This window comes from Papio anubis, chromosome 14 (assembly GCF_008728515.1).
Source record: "Papio anubis isolate 15944 chromosome 14, Panubis1.0, whole genome shotgun sequence".
Lineage (NCBI taxonomy): Eukaryota > Metazoa > Chordata > Mammalia > Primates > Cercopithecidae > Papio > Papio anubis.
This window is the reverse complement of record NC_044989.1, coordinates 39,900,513-39,922,062: the sequence shown is the minus strand read 5'-3', so window position 1 is coordinate 39,922,062 and position 21,550 is coordinate 39,900,513. Positions and strand designations below refer to the sequence as shown.

The 21,550-nt window shown below is 36.1% G+C and overlaps 1 protein-coding gene and 2 long non-coding RNA genes across 20 annotated transcripts in view; 1 reads left to right on the top strand and 2 right to left on the bottom strand.

Annotated features, from left to right (window-relative positions):
- Nucleotides 1-286: 286 nt before the first annotated feature.
- The window catches only part of THUMPD2 (THUMP domain containing 2), a 55,076-nt gene continuing 33,812 nt past the window's right edge, over nucleotides 287-21,550 (top strand). For 7 of the 17 annotated variants that reach the window (XR_001894048.3, XR_001894047.3, XR_001894043.3 and 4 more), the window contains exons 1-6: nucleotides 292-460; nucleotides 7,878-8,010; nucleotides 9,391-9,803; nucleotides 11,008-11,085; nucleotides 13,075-13,127; nucleotides 17,798-17,885. Coding sequence is in view for 9 of the 17 variants with exons in the window: in XM_017947450.3 (XP_017802939.2) it covers nucleotides 335-460; nucleotides 7,878-8,010; nucleotides 9,391-9,803; nucleotides 11,008-11,085; nucleotides 13,075-13,127; nucleotides 17,798-17,885 (891 nt within the window). In the remaining 8 variants the exon portion in view is untranslated. Of the gene's footprint in view, nucleotides 461-495; nucleotides 715-7,877; nucleotides 8,011-9,390; nucleotides 9,804-10,320; nucleotides 10,610-11,007; nucleotides 11,086-13,074; nucleotides 13,128-17,797; nucleotides 17,886-21,368; nucleotides 21,490-21,550 lie in introns of those variants that run through there. The other 10 variants (XR_004178234.1, XR_004178233.1, XM_017947454.2 and 7 more) reach the window with 10 other exon arrangements.
- Nucleotides 10,871-16,979, bottom strand: LOC116270268. 2 transcript variants are annotated; one of them, XR_004178236.1, is made up of 4 exons: nucleotides 16,893-16,979; nucleotides 12,604-12,800; nucleotides 11,865-12,020; nucleotides 10,871-11,320 (listed from the first exon to the last, which is right to left on the bottom strand). It is a non-coding gene; the product is annotated as an uncharacterized LOC116270268 (long non-coding RNA). The 2 variants fall into 2 exon arrangements; XR_004178235.1 differs by having other exon boundaries at nucleotides 11,865-12,800.
- LOC116270269 lies at nucleotides 17,088-21,396 on the bottom strand. Its single transcript, XR_004178237.1, has 3 exons — nucleotides 21,321-21,396; nucleotides 18,295-18,305; nucleotides 17,088-17,100 (listed from the first exon to the last, which is right to left on the bottom strand). It is a non-coding gene; the product is annotated as an uncharacterized LOC116270269 (long non-coding RNA).

The following is a 21,550-nucleotide window of genomic DNA, read 5'->3' as shown; positions in this document are numbered from 1 at the left end:
AGGCTCCAGCCTCAGCTGTGCTGCTAACTCGCTGTCTCTTGACCTCTCTGGGCATTAATTTCCTCAATCTACAAAATAAGGCAACAGGACTGAATTATCCATTCTAGCCCTTCCACCTATGATTCTAACCCATTTCGGTGCGCCTAATGAAGGAGGGGACATATGGTCAACCAGGAAGACCCATAGGGGCCACGGCGGGCTGATACGACCCTCCCGGGCTCTCCCTCACCACCCCGCCTTTGGCACCACCCGCCCCTGCGCGCCGCCTCCGGGAGCGAGCCGCGCGCGCCCGAGGCCACGTGACCTGAAGCCGCGGGGGCGCGCCCCAGCCGCCATGTCGGAGGTGCGTGGAGAGCCGGGGTCCGGAACTGAGGCCGGCGCCCGATTCTTCTGCACCGCGGGTCGCGGCCTGGAGCCGTTCCTGATGCGCGAGGTGCGGGCGCGGCTGGCGGCCACGGAGGTGAGTGGGCCTCGCTGCGCGCCTGGGAAGGTGGGCGGCCCTGCCCCTGCCCCGTTGCCCACCCGAGGCCAGTCGTGCACGCGGGAAAGCGACGCCGGCGCCCCTCTCTGTTCCACGCGACGGTCGCCGCCCCCCGAGGTTAACTGGCAGGCGCTTCCGCTATGGCCGAGGGAAGCCACCATTCCTTTCTTTCCTTGCATAGCAAATCCAGTTCCTCATTTCTCAGGGCTCAAGTTTTTAAGAGAGGTGTTGAGGCAAGTTATTTCCTGCATTCTTTAAAGTACTTAGTAGTGCCTGTAATTAGAATCTGGCCTGGCAGAGTTAGAACCCTTCGTTCTTTAAATGCAAAGATGATCTCCAAGTTCAGTTACCTGACTTTTTGTTAGTTTCTTGACAGTGATTGTGTTTTACTTCATAGGATTGTTGTGAGGATTAAATGACATAGCGTATGCAAAGTACACTTTAAACGCGCAGTAAATAGCAGCCAGAAAAATAATATACTCTTGCGGGCCTCATGGTTATCTGTTGTTGATTTCCGTGAAATGAACAAAGTTTTTAAGCATTGGTTTAGGTTTTAGAACGTTGAAAACTGGTTTCTTGAAAGTAGAGGATGAAGGTATAATAGAAAAGGTATCGGGGTACATGGGACAGTGTGAGTGGTGTGCTCTTGGAAAAGAGAGCTTGCTAAATGAAATTAACCCCTCCACCCTGGCAGCTTCTACAGTGTGGGAAGCCCACAAAAGGAGTTTCTGCAGTGAAGAGTTGGAGTCATGAAGAATTATGTCAGTTTTATTAGACTGCCTGCCACCTGTGTTTTGGGTCACAGAATTTAATAGAGTATTGAATGTAGCTAATCTAAAAAAGCAACAATATATAGTAACTACTGACATTTATTGAACATTTAATATGTGTCAGGCATGTGTTCTTAGATCTTTTCCCTACATTTATTTGCGTACTTTTCACAACAGCCCTATAAGGTAGGTGTTCCACATTTAACAGATGAGAAAAATGAAGCACAGGTAAGTCCAATAATTTATTCAAATCATGCAACTAGAAAATCGCAAAGATGGGATTCAAACCTGAGCTGGGAAATCAAGAATGAGTATATAATCACGTTCAAACCAGGCCCATGACATAGGGCTGCGCTGGTTTGTTTTTTCAAATGCTGACTTAGAGTGCTTGGTGTGAAAGAGAGATGGCTTGGCCCAGTTGAATATGTAGGTTTATTAGAAAAAAGAAAGACTCTCTGCTTGTTCTCCATCTTCTCTAAAGACAAATGAAATTGGGAAAACTTTATTACCAGGAAGAAAATTCAATTACCTATAGGGAAAACTTTGTGACAGTGAGAGTAATTAAATGCCAGTAGATTTGGGAATTTCCATATTCTGCTCTTGTATGTTTGAAGGATAGATAGGTCCGGAAATGGGATCTGAACAGATAATCTCTGAAATTCCACCTCAGTTGCTCTGATACAAAGTGAACTCTCAAAGTTAAGGCAATACTGAAATAACAGTGATGACAACTAACATTTATTAAGCACTTAAAATGTTAGACAAGCTATGTGCATGTTATGATTTAATCCTCAAAAGACTCCTATGTAATAGACTTTTACCTCCATATTTTACAAAAAAAGAGAAGATTGGGACTTGTATCTGGAGCCTTTCTAGTTTTAAAGCCTGTGTGCTTTACCACTAGGCTAAGTTACCGTGGGAATCTGCCCTGGAACATTGGATGTAGTTTATTTCTGTAACACCATGGTAGAGTATGTATGGGCTTTAGAATCAAAAGACCTGTGTGCAGATCTTATATATTTCTGTAGTAGATATGTAACTTTGGGCAAATTACTCAAATTTCTGAGCCTCAATTGTCTTGAATGTAAAATAGAGATGATAGCTACTTTAAAGGATTAATGTAATCACTGAAACAAAGATAGCACAGGTAGCATGATGCCTAGCAAATAGTTGGTGCTCAATAAATTTTAGTTCCCATGCAATGAGTTGTATAGTAATACTTAAAACATTCTTTTAGTGACAAGAGAGTGTTAGAAACTTTGGATCACATCAAGGAAGTTAATATTCTAAAATCTAAATTTACAAAACAGATTAATTCAAGAATGATTGTTTAAGAAAGTAATCACCTCATTTTAATCAGTGTTTTTCCAATTTTGATGAACATAAGAATCACTGGGGAAGCTAGTTGAAAATGAGTATTTCTGGGTGCCAGCCCCAAAAGGTTTTCTTTTAACAGGGCGGCTGGTAAGCCCAGGTGATACCATTTTAACATGAAAACATGCTGCCCTCCCAGGTAACTCCAACACACAGCTTGCAGTGGAAAATTTCCTGTGTATTCTCTTTAGCTTTCTATCATGGAGAATTTCAGAAATATACAAAAGTAAACAAAATAGTATGCTGAATCTAGCCTGGTGCGGTGACTCATGCCTGTAATCCCAGCGCTTTGGGAGGCCAAGGTGGGCAGATTACCTGAGGTCAGGAGTTCAAGACCAGCCTGGCCAACATGGTGAAACCCCGCCTCTACTAAAAATACAAAAAGTTAGCCAGGTGTGGTGGTGCACACCTGTAGTCCTGGCTATTCAAGAGGCTGAGGCAGGAGAATTGCTTGAACCCTGGAGGCGGAGGTTGCAGTGAGCCAAGATCACGCCACTGCAGTCCAGCCTGGGCAACAGAGCAAGACTCCATCTCAAAAAAAAAAAAAAAAAAAGAAAAAAAATAGTATGCTGAGTCTGCATGGTGTAGTTTAACATGTTCCTCTATCCTCTGTATTTCCTACAAGTTGAAATCCTGTAAGTTGTATCTAGAACTTGGTCAGATTCAAGTTTGATGTTTTTTCTCCCTTCTGGTTGTATGGCAAATTTCTTCATAAGTCCCTGGATGATGTTAAATATTTAATTTACGTATCTACAAACACGGATCACTTAGACTACTTTGAAGAAATTAATATATTGAGAAAAATTAAGCTTTACTTTATAATGATGTTTAATGTATTAAGTACTGCTATTTATTGTAAGACTAATAGTAGGAACAGTTATTTTAAGATAAAATTGAATGTTGTAGAGATGTCTCTAATGTCAGTTCACCAGAAAAGTCCTGTCAGTTGATTCATTGGTCTTTGTAAACTCACATATCAAACACTATTAACACAGGTCCTGAATAGGCCACGTAAATTTTTGTTTTTTTAATGGTGTCATCACAGTCGAGGGTAGTGGGGTCGAGTTAAGCAGAAAGTCAGATTATTTCATAGTTATTTTCATTTAATGGAATAATTGCATAAGGTTGCCTTAAAGATTCTCTGCATTCACTTTAAATTGAATGCCTCTTTTTTTTTTTTTTGACAGAGTCTTACTCTGTCACCCAGGCTGGAGTGCAGTGGCGTGATCTTGGCTCACTGCAACCTCCACCTCCCAGATTCAAGCAATTCTCCTGCCTCAGCCTCCCAAGTAGCTGGGATTACAGGTGCCTAGCTAATTTTTGTATCTTTAGTAGAGACAGGGTTTCTACTAAACATATTGGCCAGGCTGGTCTTGAACTCCGGACTTCAAGTGATCCGCCCACCTTGGCCTCCCAAAGTGCTGGGATTACAGGCATTAGCTACCATGCCCAGCTGAATGTCCTTTTTACAAATTAAGTGAAACATATTTTTGAATTCCTTCTTCTAAAATAAACCAAAACAAACTCAAACACCACATTAACCCATCACTTAGCACTTTCAAATTAGTTCTGAAACTGGCCTCTGTAGAATTAGGAGACCTTTGGTACCTCCCTATATCATGATATGTTTTTGCCTAGATTTAAACTTTTAAAAAAAAATTGTCACAGGATCAGGCTCTATCACTCAGGCTAAAGAACAGTGGTGTGATCACAGATCACTGCAACCTTATTTCCCCAGCTCACGCAATCCTCCCACCTTACCCTTCCAAGTAGCCTCTTGGACTACAAGCACATGCCACCATGCCCATTTACTTTTTGTACAGACAGGGTCTCACTGTGTTGTCCAGGCTGGTCTCAAACTCCTGGGCTCAAGCAGTCCTCCCACTTGGGCCTCCCAAAGCACTGGAATTATAGGCGTGAGCTACCACATTCACCCTAGATTTAAACTTTTAATCTTGGTGTTAAATTTGAATCCATGAATTTTAAAAGAAAGGAAAAATAATGTTTAGATAATCTAGTAGAAAATAGAGCTGTTATTACTTAATAAAGGCTGTTATTTCATCTTCGGAAGTGTTATACATAAAACCAGGTGTTTTTAGACACTTGGTTATGATTTAATTCTAGATAGAAAAAACTAGATTGTATATATAAATAAATTTTCAGGTGAGAAACTTGAGAACAAAATATTGCAAATGCCTTATTTCTCCCTGAGTGTTGTAATTAAATATGAATAGTTACAAGAAATAAACTAAAGAAAAAGAGAATTAGTAGCTTCAGCAGTTCTTGAAATCATAAGCACTAAAATTAATTCTCCCTACTGTTTTAAGATATAATACCTATCTTCACAAAGAGTGAACTGTTTAAGTGCATTCACAGATAGGATTATTTGATTCTCACAGTTACTACTATTTTACAATTTATTAAACTACAGTAAGTCTTCATTTAATGTCATCAGTAGGTTCCTGGAAACTTTGACTTCAAGCAAAAGGATGTATAATTAAATCATTTTTACCATAGGCTAATTGAAATAAACAAGAGTTCCTACAGTATATTTCTAGTCGCAAAAATTTCTCAGACTTCTAAATAAAGAGGTTATTTAGAACACTTCTAATAGTAAATGCTGAAATAACTCTTCTAATATTAAACATTGAAATAAATGTAAGCTATACATACATTTAAGAAAGATTGATAAAAACAAGTAGGATAATTATTTATCCATCTATTCCAGTTCAGTTATTCCATGGTTGTCACTGGCCAGGGCCTATCCTGGCAGCTCAGGGGACAAGGTGGGAACCAGCCCTGCATAGGATGCCATCCCATTCCCCGGCGCACTCACACGCACCCACATTTACTTGCACTGGGACCATGTAAACATACCAGTGACATAACAGGCACACTCTGAGATGTCAGAGGAAACTGGGGTACTCAGGGAAAACCCATGCAGACATGGTTCACCTGGACAGTAGCCCTGGCTGGGAATTGGTATTTTTTCTTATCAATATCATGATGAAACAATGTTGAACAAAACCAAAACAGTGTTATTCAAGGACCTGCTCTACTTCTGATAACATGTTTATTACTTCTAAAAGAAATGTAGGCCTTATGATAATTCATAGAATAATGTTGCTGCTTTTGGTTTTGAGAATGTATAATTCTTAGAATAATGTTGCAGTTTTGGGTTTTGAGAATGTATTTGGCATTTTACTGCACTAACATACTATTCTTATGATCTGATGTTCTAAATAAACTTTTTGGGTCCTCTTAATTAACTTGATAGTCATATTCTTTTTGGAAACCACTGGCCCCAGGGGGAAATATATATATATTTAAATGTAAATATACATTTTTAAAATATAAATATATTTTATATATATATATGTTAGAGAAAGCTCATCAGATAAAATGCTTCCCTTGATATTTGAATAAGAAAAGAAGATCTTCGTACAATTAAGTAACTATAATATCTAGATCACTGACTACGTAGGTTAAAGTCACTGGTCTAGATCTTTGCGCATCATTTTACTTGTTTACAGAATTTGAAACTTAAAACCATACATTTTCAGTAAAATATTTAGTCCTGTTCCCCCAGAATCTTGGCAAAGTATTTCGTCAGTTAAATTGTTCTGCGATGGCTTTAGTATCAACTATAGTCTTACGTCAGCTAACTTACGAATTTTTGATAATTTACTTTTTAAAACTTTGTTTTCAAGTTTCTAAGCATTTTGAAGTATATACTTTAGTTTTGGGGAAATGTCACCTATGTAATAAGAAAGAAGTAAATTCTAGAAACCAGAAGTTCTGGTTTTGGTTACTTCACTATCCCCTTATATATTGATTCCTAAATGTTCTTTTCATTCCCTGCTTCCTCCCATAGTGTCATTGTCTGTTCCTCCATCTATTTTGGTCAGCTGCATTGCTGTAAGCTATTTGAGTTTTAATTGGTGCCAATCTAGGGCTTCTTCAGGAGAGATTCTCTTTCATCAGCCTGGAGTAGCAACCCCAGAAATTACCATTCCAAGAGTTTAATTAGATCTTGTCAGATCCAAAACAAGCAAAAACCCTTGGAGTTCAAGTACCCATGGATGGTAGCTGCCTTAACACAAGAAACCCCACAGTCCCTGGTGTCTGAGTTCTAGGAGATTATTTAGAACCATGCTATTCAATTGTTGGCCATTGCTAAAAAGAGAGCTCCAAGAGAGCCCACATCCATCCTGGACTTAAAAGGGTTGGGTTGACCCTAAAAGAGTTAAGATTCCATTGGTATTGAGCACCCTTTGTCACAGCATATTAGGCTTCCTGTGAGTCAGTGCTCTTTTCATTTTCCTTCTCTTGCCACATATCCATCCTTTCTCCAAAACCTGTTTCTGTTTGATGCATATGTCTTGCTTCTACTCGTTATCCAGTTTCTGCAGCCAAGTATCTCGTCATTTCTACCTCAGTAACCTGCTTCTCCCTCTAGCATCACATTCTACACTCAGTCCTTTATGCCTCTTGTAAAGTAATTTTTTCTGTCAGCTAATTCAGTGCTGTCACAGTTTTCATCAAAAGTCTATAATGGTTGACCATTACCATTCATGGTACTCAAAATTTCATGACCATTTGTCAGGCTGGCCTAAACTACATCATCCATCCACCTGACACTATCAATCAGCATAATACAGCAAATGTTGCTTACAGTTTACTTCAGCCAGGTTTTCATTCCCACTTCTGCATCTGCCCCTTGTTCTTTTATTAGAATCCTTCTTCCCAAACCTTACAGGATTCTTTCCGAAGACTCTTTGTAATGTCGGCTTTCATATTCATTTCTACTTAGTGTACTTACAGCTTGTCAATGCATTATAATGTTAAAACTTTTAGTTTTCTTCTGGGTTTAATTCAAGTTATTGTCTTATAAATCTTATGTTTTAATGTGTATGTCAGTGTGTGTCTATTATTCAGAATATATGTTTTATGCTTCCTGGTAGCCTACAGGTAAGTCTTCAATAAATATCCACCTTGGGCTAGACACCTAATTGTCTAGTACATTATACCTTTGTCTACTTTTGGTGGTATAGGATCTACCTTAGAGGGTTGTTATAAGGGTGAGGAGGAAAGTACTTATTCAGAGTTCCTAGTACAGAGCCTGACAAATAGTAGATACTTCAGAAATGGTTATTTTTATTTTTAATTTAAATGCTGTACCTTAAGAGGGAAAAAATACCATTTTTACACTGACACTGGACTACATTGAAAGCTGTTTTTTTTATTTCTAGGTTGAATATATTTCAGGAAAGGTTTTTTTCACCACCTGTTCTGATTTGAATATGTTGAAGAAATTAAAATCTGCCGAAAGATTATTTTTGCTGATTAAAAAGCAGTTTCCACTTATTTCTTCTGTAAGTAAAGGTATGGCATATCCATATGTGTGTTGCTTTTACAAAACATGACACATTGTACTCCAACATTTTCTGCTTGATAATTAATATGTAGCCATTTTATACTTTAATATTCATTGACATGTGTGGGATCATTAATTATGTATTTTTCTGTATTTCCTGAATATTATCACTTGATTGTAGTAGAATATTTCTTCTCTTTGCAAACTGTGTGCTGCCTTTTTTATGAGAGTTTAATGTCTTAAGCCACATTTCTTCGAGAATTATGATCAGGTACCTTCTTTAGAGATATATATGGTCAGTTGCATTTGGATTTAGAAACATGCAGTAATCCAAAATGCGTTATTTTAATAGTAAATCAGTGAAAATCGTCATATTGTACATTTTAACTGTGTGATATAATTGGAAAAATACTGCATAGTAAATATTTTTATTTCTGGGACCTTAAATGTTTTTGATAAACTTATGCCCGCTTATCAAGCATTAGAGGTAAAGGGGGCATAAGAGATTTCTTGTCCACTCTCTAAATTTTATAAATATGCTACTAAAACAACATATGAATCTTGATAAAAACAACAAAACATGGTCAGACACTGCAGGTTTAAACGCTGCCTTAAACTTCAATTTGAATTACATAAGAGATCATGTATTTATAGCCTATAATAAACTATTTTAAGAAAGATGCAAATGGCAAGAAATCAAGACCAAGCAGAAAAAATTGTTTTAAAGCAAATCCCAAAGTATTATACTGTGGGGTAAATATAATTCCTCCCAGTACTCTACACACATTCATCTTTAAGGAACTACAGTAATTTTTGGATCATCTTAATGACCCTGGTTCATCAAGAGAAGATTAAACTTTGCTGAGCATACTGGGAGTATGCTAAGCTATGAATGGATTGTGAGTTACTTTATGGAAACGCACTATAATATACTTATTAATATGGTGTGGGCTAAAATGTAACAGGCCCAAGATTCAGCTCCTCTGTTTCTGAGCTGAGTTTTTCAATTTATTCTTTTCTTATAAAAACTTAATTTTTATAGGCAAGATCACCATTATTTAAGGGTTGATATACACTCTAGGTCTATGTATATGTTGAAGAGATACATATATTACCATAGCACAAATAATCTTTCTAGGTTATTATATGGTAATTCTATAGAAATTTTAACACAGTGTGGATGCTATATATGCAATATAAGAATGAACTTTATTCTGCACAATATTCTTATGGTAAATGGAATATAAACTCCAAATGGAAGTGAAGTTATTCATGTAGCAATTTAATAAAAATTCAAAGAAATAAAGGTAATGGAATTTGGGGGTGATGATTATAATAGATAGCCTTTAAAGCTTCAATATAGGATCAACAAGATTTTTCTTATCTAGGAAAACTACTTAACGAAATGCAAAGACTTATAAATGAAGATCCAGGAAGTTGGTTGAATGCCATTTCAATCTGGAAAAATCTTCTTGAACTTGATGCAAAAAAGGAAAAACTTTCTCAGAGAGATGATAACCAACTAAAAAGAAAAGTGGGAGAAAATGAAATCATAATTGCAAAGAAATTAAAAATAGAACAAATGCAAAAGATAGAAGAGAATAGGGACTGCCAGCTGGAAAAACAAATAGAAGAAGAAACTCTGGAGCAAAGAGATTTTACCACTAAAAGTGAAAACTTTCAAGAAGAAGAATTTCGGAATGACATAGAGAAAGCAATTGATACTCATAATCAGAAGGACTTGACTTTCAGAGTATCTTGTCGCTGCAGTGGAACTATTGGAAAGGCCCTAACTGCACAGGTATGCTTGCATCCCAAAGTGGAGTCTGTCGCCCAGGCTGGAATACAGTGGCACGATCTGGCTCACTGCAACCTCCGCCTCCCAGGTTCAGGTGATTCCCTTGCCTCAGCCTCCTGAGTAGCTGGGATCACAGGTGTGCGCCACCACACCCAGCTAATTTTTGTATTTTTAGTAGAGACGGTTTCACATTGGTCAGGCTGGTCTTGAACTCCTGACCTCAAGTAATCCACCCACCTCAGCCTCCCAAAGTGCTGGGATTACAGGCAGGAGCCACCGCACCTGGCCTGTGGGTCCCATTTTTTTTTTAAAGAATTACTTACTCTTTAGATTGAAAATGAGATGCAAACCTCTCACAGAACGAATAACTAGGCCCAGACAATTAGTTCTTATGGAATTAAATATCTTTAAAACTACATTTTCCTTTTAATTTTCCCTCAGATGTTTAAGAGGAATGGTATGCCATTCCAAGTAATTCCTTTCTTATACTTTGTGCCTAAAAATTTCCTTAAATCTACAGATGTCCTTTGTATTTGGAAATCCTGATACCATAGTCCTCAGCTTTTGGGGTTTCTCTTCAGTTCAGCTTTGTGCTTATTCAGTGGCTACTCTGCACAGGTCCTGTACATGGGATTGTCACCAGGACCTAGACTGCAAATGCACGTGAAGTCTCAGCAATATAGAGAAGAGTGAACACCACAAATTGGCCATCACCAAACCTCATCAGTTGGCCCTTACAAAGTTCAGTGATGTTAAAGGCCATTGGTCTGAATACTTTATCAACCTTAAAATCAGTCAGACCCTAAAGGGTGAGTCTAATGATACTAATCTGGTAATTTTTAAACACATAGGCTTATAGTAGCTGAAGTAGTTATCTTTCAGCTTGCATCTGTTTCCTGAAACCCAGAATGATCATATTTATCAGGTCATAATCTAGTTATTTCATATGCCTAAAATTACAAGAATAGAGATTATGCATGAGTAGACGTTAATGCCATGGAGCGTATTGGGGGCTAGGGCAGATAAAATACAGCCTTACTGCCTGGAATAGAAAATGCTTTCATGTACGATTTTAATATCAGAACTCTAAATTACTGTCAGATAGCCTGACTTGATTTTCTTATAGGCTACTCTGTTAGTTTTGCTTACATTTAAACTTAAAATTTTCAGTTTTAGTATTCTTTTCTTTAACTTGCTACTTTTCCAGGAGGTAGGAAGAGTAATTGGAATTGCTATTATGAAACACTTTGGGTGGAAAGCAGATTTGAGGAATCCAAAATTAGAGGTAATGAGTATTTGTTTTATTTTATATACTTGTAACCTAATTCTTTAAAGACCGTGTCCTGTATTCTTATCATACCTTTCCGTTTTATTTTAAAGTTGTAAAAAGTATATCGATAGGGATCCAGCAGTCCATATTGTCTTTAGTATTACAATAGTACAGATAGTTTTGCCAGCAGTTTTCACTGTGAAAATATCTTATCCAAACTCCAAGAAAAGATTTTTTGGAATGAAGTTATCTGGTCACAGTTGAAGAAAAAACATTTATTATTATGAGGTTACAGCGATGTTCTCTATAGTCTCTATAATAGACACAATCTATGATTTAAAAAACTTTAGCTAATGTTGAAAAATGGATAACAACAAAAGTCCTGCACAAAATTCAATAGTATGTGTTAATAGTAGCTTTGTTACGGATATGGGATTATGTTTTTATTTTCCAAAATTAATTTAATAAGATTACACTATTTTTAATTGGAACAACTATTTGTATGGGGAAACAAAAAATATTCTTTGCTATTTTTTGAAAGCCATCTTATAAAGTTGACATATAACCAATAATTTTCATGATTAATTCATAAATTTATTTATCACTTGTTATGTAGGTTTAAATGGAGTAATAACTGTACAAATCAGAACATTGTGTGTTGTTTTATTTTTAGATTTGCTTTTGTCTGACATTTTTCACTTTAAAAAAAATGCCTGGTATATATTTTTTATTGTTTGTCATACTAAACATTTTGATCCCAAGAATGTTTTGACATACAAGTATCTTTCTCTTACCTGCCCCTTTCCAATTCTTAATCATCTCTTCTCTGTGGCTTTCTCGTCCCCATCTCCCTGAGTCTCTCGTTGTCTCAGAATTGCTTTTCTCATAGATTATCTCATGAATAAATATAGCAAATTCAATTCCTATCAGCCATTTAATGTAATTAATAGCTATTATGGATAGAAATAATTAACACAAAATTGGAAACACAAAAATCATATGTAGTAAAATTTAGGACTAAAAAATTGACAGAAGAATGAAATCTCAACAAATTTCCTTCTGCAAAATTGATAGGAAAACATTTATAGTGGGAGAGGCTATTCTTAATAACAGTCAGTATGTAAACATGTCATATCTTTAGAATAAATTGTCAATAGAAAATAATTCTAATAATTTTGCTAAAATGCATAATGTATAAAATTGGGAAGTTTAGCTGTGATGTATCAGTTAATCAAGTAATTAAATTGACCAAATGGAATCACTCCAGGTAAGTCTTTTCTTGATGAAAGTAATCAATTTTGGAATAATTCTGATTAAGCTGCTAATATTTAAAGTTATCTTGGAATGAAACTGTCAGGGACCAGATATTCTTGAGATTCGAAACAGCATTTAAAATATTCTGTAAACCTTATCAGGCTACAAAAGAAAGATTCTAGCTTTTAAAATTTGTGTTGGCTACTAATTATAATGTGGGGCACTTAAATACTCTTCTTGAACTAACAGAAGAAAGAAAATAAAGAGACAGAAACTTACCTATAGAGAAGAGAGCACCCTTGCTGCCATATATTTGACCTAAACAAAGTTTTCTGTTACCCTGAAAGTATTTGCAGCCTCTGATAGCCCTGTGTGGCTTCGCATCCTATTTGAGGTTAGAATTAGGGTGGATTTAGAAAATCTTCTCTAACGCAAAATATCGAAGTCTGGTCCAGTTATGATGATTCCGAGAATCTCTAGGAAGAAAGTTGGTTTTGAGTTCTTTGTAACATGACTCTCCTGTATAACAAATTGACCTCAGCATTTTTCTATGAAATGTACTTAAAGTTTAGTTTCCTTCTGCTTAAGAAAAAGATTATAGAACATTTTTTTTCTAGATATGATGAATAAGGCCTTGGAGTTTCTTTTTAAAACATAGGTCATGTAAGTTTAAAATGGAAATTTCAAATTGTCGGTACTTTGGTAATGATGTTTCTTATTCCATTCTAACTTCTGTGTTTATTCTTTCAGATCTTTATACATCTAAATGACGTTTACTCTGTGGTGGGGATTCCTGTGTTCAGGTGGATATTCTAAGCTTCAAGTTTGTCCCATAGGACATATTGTTAAATTGAGAACTTATGTTTTTTATTTATAGCATGAATGAAGCATTGATATAACAGAGAAGGCTAAAGGCAAAGCATTTGAATTCTTTGCTTAAGACAATAAAATATTTTCATGGAACTTAGTGGGTATGATTTGAACTGACCAGTTAGAGCTGGGAAATATTTGGTCATGGTAATCTACTGATTACATGATTAATACTGAAAATTATATCTAGTTCTATTATTAAATGATTTTCACAGCCCTATAACTACACCTAAAATGCTTCTAGGCTGCCCTACTCCAGTGCCTTTAATTGAACAATTTTGCCTATCTGGCTTTTTAAAATTCTATGACAATTTTAAAGACAGAAAGGGTGGGGAAAACTAAAAGATGGACATATTTCAGCAATTATAATAATAAGTATAATTATTGATGGTCACCAAGACAAAAGTAGGAAACACTAGCAAAACAAGCAAAATATAAAATATATGCATTTTTAAATTTATAAAGTAGTTAATTTTTTAAAATATTTTGACCCCCAAAAAGTGAGCCTAAGCATCTAAAAAATTTACTTAGATACCAGGCGCAGTGGCTCATGCCTGTAATCCCAGCTCTTTGGGAGGCTGAGGCAAGCAGATCACGAGGTCAGAAGTTCGAGACCAGCCTGACCAACATGGTGAAATCCTGTCTCTACTAAAAATACAAAAATTAGCTGGGTATGGTGGTGGGTGCCTATAATCCCAGCTACTCAGGAGGCTGAGGCAGGAGAATCACTTGAACCTGGGAGGCAGAGGTGGCCGTGAGCCAAAATTGCACCACTGTACTCCAGCCTAGGTGACAGCAAGACTCCGTCTCCAGAAAACAAAAAAATTTAGGAAGAGTATCTTACCCCTAGCAGTGCTGAGGTGGTATTAATTAGATTCTTACCACCAAATAAAATAACTCATTTTTAAATTATTATATATAAAAATGCTAAATTTTGTGCTCTTTAACTAGTATAACCTTAATGTTTTTAAAAGGTATTTGATTATTTAAAATTATTTTAATGCTTGCTAGAAACATTCAAGATGTCATGCCATGGCATTTCAAATAATAATTGATAATGTACCTTAAAGTTTACAAATAAAAGATAATGTATCTGAAAATTCAGACTCAGACCTTGAGTGAGCACTGGTTGAAAATGAGGTTACAATAGATGCTCTGTGTTTAGTCAGTTTGACTACCTCAGTGTAGGAAGGAAGCAGTCTCAGTGATGAGTTGACTAAAAAGAACAATTTGCTGGGACATGAAAAGGGGAGACATGAAGACTTGCACAACACATAGCACTGGACAAGAGAAGTGACAGTGGATATCAGAAACTGCAACCTGGTGACCTAACAACAGAATAAAGTCAGAAATGATGAAACAAAGTAGAGAGCAGCCATGAAGTTAGAGGATCACATAAAAATTTGTCCCAAGTTCCTAAAGACATTGTTCATATTTTGAGCTTTACTTTCTTTAAAGAAAAAACCATTTGGATATCAATAGCCCCATGAAGTATTAACTGTTTTATAGCTGGTGCCACACTATACGCATCACCTACTACAGTATAGCATAGCAGATAAGAACTGTGGACTTGAATTCTGTCTTCACAAATTCTTATAACTCTGCAAGTTTAGACAAATTATCATATTTCTCTGCTATAAAATCAAGAAAATAATAGTACCTACTTTATAGCTTCATCCTTGGAATTAAATGAGATAACCCACATGAAAATCTTTGCTACTGTTTCTAGGACACAGTAATCATTGAATAAATTTCAACTTTTTTATTTTTGAAACAGTTCAGCAAGTAGGAGGGGAGGGCAGAGACATTTACTGGAGTAAGATGAGTTCAATTAATTTTAGTTGAAGCATCAGTTGTACACTTACTGTATGCGAAAAAATTGTGCTAGACGCCCAAAGTTCAAAGACAAAAAAGATGAGTATTAATTTCAAGGAATTCAATCCAGTGGTAGCACAGATCTGTGATAAATGCTTGACTAGAGTTAGGAAAGAGAACCTAACTCTAATTGAGGACCTGTGAGCAAAAAGATAAAAGATTGTCCCTAAGAGGAGACTTGACAGCAATAAGAAAGGGTATGTCATGTGGACAAGAGAAGGAAAGGATATTACGGCAAGGAATCTGTGCAAAGGCACAAGGTATAAGGAAGCTGGATTTACATGGGGCATGGCAGGTAGTTTCAGTGTAGATGGGACATAGAGAAAGTGGTAGAAAATTAGAAATAAGCCATGAAGTGCCTTGTAAGTATGTTAAACAGCTTGGATTTTATCCTAAAAGCAATAAGAATTTGAAGCAGAAGAGTGAAGTGATCAGATTTCTGATTTCAAAAAAATTACCAAGAAAAAAATATTTTTAAATGAAAGAGAAATAAAAAGAGAGAATGAGAGGATTTAAACTCTTGGAGGTAGCAAAAAGGCCATGAAATCAAAAAGTAGTTAAGGGGTCTAGAATAATTTCAGATTTCTGATTTGAACAATTAGTAAATACTGGTATTAGTCACTGAGATACAAAATGTAGCAAAAGAAAACAGTGTATTCAGTGAAAAATGTCCCAGTAGATATTTGAAGTTACAGATCTAGAGTTCAGGTGACAAGTCTAGACTGAAGAGTTAGATTATGGTACCCAATATATGGGTAGTAAGGTGGCACAAGAAAATGAAGAAACATACCAATATGTGAAATCCAGGAGAGTGTATTCAGTTTATACCTGTTGACTTTGTACTACTTATCTTCCACATAAAAATGTTGAAGTACATATTTGACGATAAAGATCTGGGGGTTCAGGTAACAAGTCTAGGCTATAGATATAGATTAGGACATCTTTGTCTTGGTGGTACAAGGTGTACAAGAGAATAAAAAAGAAATGCACACATGCAGAGAAGAAGATCAAAAACCACATTTATTTTTGAACGGTGTACGTTAGCTAGATTCTGTGAAAGTAGAGCATTATTTTTATTTTCTAGGAGTTTATTTCTGAACATGCCTTCTTCTGAATAATTGTATTATGCTGGTATAATGGGGCCCTTTTGTTGAAGTAATGAGATAATTTTGCCCAGGTTTAAGCAAAATGTAAACATTCACTTTTGTCAAATATTGACAGAATTATGTCCCATAAAAACTTCTATTAGCAAAAATATATACATAGTTGTTGAAACTTTGAAAGGTTCCATATAAATTCCTGCTGCTTAGAAGAGCATTTTTTTCATATATATGGACAAAACTGGTTTTCCATACGCATCTCCCTTTTTGGTATCTAGAATGCAAACTCTGTTTTATAGTTTTGGCATCTAGAATGTAAACGGTGTATTATAGCTTTGGTATCTAGAATGCAAACTGTGTTTTGTAGCAAGATAATTGCTAAGCTCTCCCTGCAGAAGCAAAATTCACTGGCCAAAATATTTTATAGTGTTTCTACCTGCCAGTTTACATCCCTGATTCCAAATGTATGTGTACAGTACTGTTTACAATGTGAATTATTTCTTGAAAAAACCTTATTAAAAAGCCAAACTCCCACGGGTTTGCGATGTAGAACTTCCTCATTATATTAGTAAGTATACAATTACACTTTTACTTTAAAGGGATATGTCATTTAGTTCTCAGATTTTAAGAGGCTTGCAACAAATACAAAAACAGGATAAGTTAAAGTCAAAGAAAAATGAGAGACAAAATTCTGAAAGAAATAAATGTTTAACATTCACATACCTAGAATTCTGTTGAACAACTTGAAGGAGGGTTTGAAGAACATCGTGGCTTTCCGTAAAGTTCGTAGAAGACCTCTCTTGGTGGTTTTGGAACAAGCCTACCCCAAAACAAACCAGCACACGTTCTTGACATCACGTCTTCATATCTTACCAACAAATTGTAGAAGTGAACTAGAAAAGCCTGGAAAGTTGAAATTTCCAAGGAGATTCTGCTTGTTCATTGCATTGGAAAGATATAAATGATAGATGACATTTTGAAAATTTCTATCAAATCTGGAAACATTGATGTGATGGTGGCATTGATGAGTTGGAGGATAAAGTGTGAAGTGATGCTTGTTGGAGACCAGTGAACTGATTTGGGAGATGTCTGGTTTGGCCCATCATCCAGTAAATTATTTTAGACAGTGCAATGTCATGTTTCATTTCATCTTTTGGGGAAGATGCAAATAACCAAAAACCAGACCTACAAAAGGGACTTTTTATAGAAAATAGATTTTAAGGGTTAGCATCCCTTCAGTTCTACTTCCCATACTACATTTATATCACAAAATAGTATATTCCCCTTCATGACTTCAGACAGCAAAAAAAGGTCTACTCTGGGAAGACAGGGAAGTATAAGAAAGATTTTCCTCATGTGTAATTACATTTTTATACATGAAATACATGAGAGTGTAAATTTCAGTTGTCTAAAAATTTAACTTTCTGAAATTCCACACTGGCTGGGTAGACAAGGTGCCCATTAGAGAAGGAATTTTTGTAATAAGATTGAAACATTCTCTAACTTAGGGAATACTTTAGTGTATGTTGGATGAATATGTTTAAATGATTCTCAGATTTGAACAGGTAAATCATTTTTATATCTTGTTCAATGTGTAATAATATATAATCAGATTCTTTTCTTTGTAGGGTTCCTTTAGCCAGCAGAGCTTACATCAAGACAGCTGGACTGCGATCTACCATAGCGTGGGCAATGGCATCTCTCGCTGACATTAAGGTAAGAAAAATGTTTTCCTTCCTGTTAATAGCAAAGTTATTTTCATAATTAACTTATACGGTCTCTTACTGATGGATATTTGTATTACTTGCTTTTTCTTTTCTTAACGCTTTTTATTTAACTTCTTTTCTTTTTGCCATTATACTTACAAACTGCTGCAGTAATGCTTTTATATATTGAACTTCTGAGAGTATTTTGGCTGTGAAAAGGCTGAGTCAGAAGTTAGCTACATTTCATTATTTCTAATGTTTTGTGTCACAGTTAGAAAATGTGGCCTGTAAAACCTCTGATTCTTAAATTTTAAGTTTTTTCCTGTGACCAAGATCTTGGTCAATTTTTGTAAATGTTCTATGGACGTAAGATGATTTTATCTTCTAGTGAAGAAATGTTCTCCATTATTTTTACTTACCGTGTGTTTCTCTGCTCCATTTTCAAAGAAGTTTTTGAAATCTCATTATATTGTATTTTTTTAAGTTTTTGCATTTTTATGAGTTGTTGAATTATTCAGCTGCCGTGTGACTTGGTATATACATGTTCGTGACTGTCAATACATCATTGTGAAGTGTGCCTTTTGTTACTTAAGTCCTATTTATCTTGGTTAAGTTTAAATTTAAGTCTCACTGTCTTACTAATATTTTCATTCCTTTTTGTTTGCATCAGCCTAATATTTCTTTGCCACTGCTTTTTTTTTCAGCTTTACATATTTTCCTACAAACACACAGCTATTTTTACCCCACTCTGATGGTCTTTCAGTGAGAGAATTCAGTAAATGTTGTGACAGATAGACTTGATTATATTCTTCCTATTTTTATTCTATTCCTAACTTCTCACACTTTGTTTCCTTCTCTTATTTTTGCTAGTTTGATCAAGTTACTTGCTAATCATTTGTCTTGCCCTGTTTGAGGCTTCTGCTCTGGTTTACTTGTTGCTTGGGTAAAGTCTTATCTTAGGTATTTTTCTCAAATGTGGTATTTAATGATATACTGTCGGAATTTCTTTGTATCTTCAAATTTCTTCCTGTTATCTGGGTATACCTATCTTGGCTGGGTATAGGATTCCTGAATTGCAGTTCTTTTCTCTCAAAGGTCTGTAGATGCTATTCCATTGTCATTTAGCTTCCGGTGGCACAGATGAGCAGACCATGCCAATTGGATTTTTCTTTTATTTTCATTTATAACTACGTGATTCCTTGTTTTTGGAAACTTGTAAGGTGTTTGTCTTTAATCTTAAAGCCCAGGAATGTCACCAGAACATGCTTATGTATATGTCTTTTCTATTTAGCCCAGACCTTGGTGAGTCTTAGATTCTGGCCACCACTTACTGGCTGGGAAGCTTTGGGCAGGATACTTAACATCTTTGTGCCTCAGTTTCTCATTTGCAAGATGAAAAGAGTAGTAACATCTCATGGGATCATGATAAGATTAAATGAATTAGCATTAATAAAGTGATTAGAACAGTGCCTAACATTCAGAAAGTTTCTAAGTATTAGCTGCCATTTTGGTAATAATAATAAATATAACTATAATTATTAATACCAAAATTATAGTTAATAACTAGAACTATAATTACTATTTGGAATATATAATAATTATAAAAATTATTATTTATTTTTACTTCTCCGGCCTGAGCACTTTTTCTTCCATTATTTAATTATTGACTCGACTATTTAACGAATTTAACTTTAAGCTAGTCTCTCTTTCCTACTTCTGAAATTCCTATTAGGAACGTGTTAAGCTTCCTGGTTCTATCCTCCAAGTCTCCTACCCTTTTGACATGATTTCCATCTCTTTATATTTGCATTTTGAGTTATTCTTGAACATTATCTTCCAAATTACAACAAGAGTCACAGAGACATGCTCTATTTTATTTATATTTTTAGATTAAAAATATGGCTTTTTAGCTTCATAAAGGTATGTGTGTCACATTTGAATATCTCTGAAAGCTCTTCTTTTATTCAAATATTGATCCGTGTCCTCCAGTAATTAGTAATTCTATTTTACTAGGTGTGTGTTCTGATTATTCTGCGTATTTACTCTAAAACTACTGAGGGACCTCTTCCTTTTTTTTCAGATGTGCCGTTGGCTTTTGTTTGTTCGTGTGTTTTGTTTTAGCTTGCTGGGGCTAAAATGTGACTGTTAAGTATTTTAAACAGCCAGAATCCTATAAATGGTAAAAGGCAAATGGATGTCTGGCACCCCAGGCTCAGCAGTGTAAGGAGAATCTATCAGTCCTGCTGAGATACCTGGAGGAAACTTCTCTAGTCACTGACCTCTCTTTGGGTCCATAGATCTCTGAAGACCAAGCTCTTCCCTAGTTCCACTGATTCTCCCCTCTGGGTTCCACTGCTGTTCTCTAATCACTACCCAACCCACAGCAGGGAGGTCCCATCACACACGTTCCTTTTTCTGGGACTGTGACGGAGCCTTGGGCTTCTCTTAGCACCAGTTGCCTCTAGGTCTGAGCATCACTTGGCTCAGCAGAAGCAGAAAGCTTAGAGTTGAGAGTGGAGGAGGGAGCCTCTTTCAGATTACCAGGTACCCAGAACCCATGATTTTATTTGTTTGTTTGGTTTAAATCTTTAGTTCAGATTTTTTTAGTATAAAGAAAGAGGTATGGTTAATTTTTTCCCAAACTGCCAGTGGTTTCACCAGTTTGTATTTAAGTATAAATTTACATAATCACCTACATATTTGAAATGTTACCTTTGTTTTAATATAAACATGTTTTTCAGAAAAGTCAAAAGTAAATGATCAAAAATATCCAAAGATAGTGCTTGATAAAACTTTTCCTTACTGTGAATTTTCCCTGAGACTACAAAAAGTAAGAAATGTGTCTCTCAATGTGACCACAGGCCAAGGAGGTCTGTTAAAGAACCTGGGAAATGGCATGGTAGAGTTCTTTTGGAGGGAATGTGGTAGTGACCCACAGTCTGAGTGACCCTAGTATCCAACCTGATCCATTTCCCTCTTTGGAGCTTAGTACCCAGAGCAGTACACAGACAGCTCAGTCTTGGGTAGGCCAGTGCCACTAAAAATGAAATTTAAAAATGGGATGTTTGTTATTTATCATGTGTACTATAAACTGTTCTCCTTCCTACATATCATAACAAGGGAAATCAAGTTCTATAAATCTTAAATGTTGTTATAAGTATGCAGAAATACTTCTCTACCTCAGTCTGTGTCTACAAGTGTCATGGCAAGAAAAGGTCCTAAGGTAAAATAAAGCCGTTTAAAAATACTTTAGGTCAGATTATATCATTGAACACAGATCATGGGAGAGAAGGAGCACAGTGTATGGCACATTTGAGATCCTAATAAAAATGGGTTCTCATACTGTTAACAATTTAACAACAAAATTTCCATTTAAATTTTTCCTTCTGCTCCTTACTGCCCCTTCATGGGGGATTTGTATGATACTCTCTTTAAAATTTAGTACCAGGGAAGGCTTCTGTCTCCTGAAGAACATTTTGTTTCTTTCCATTAGGTACCATATGGCTGTGGCTGAAACCTGGCTGTCCCCTGAGGACTCTGCTTCCTCTGTAGACATAACAAGTGGTGGATGTTTTTTCTCCCCTATCTCGAGCACCACTGAGCCTGACAGTGGGGTACGTTCCTGCTTGCTCCTTCTTGCCCCTTCTAGACAATTATTTTCTTCCTTCTGCCCAG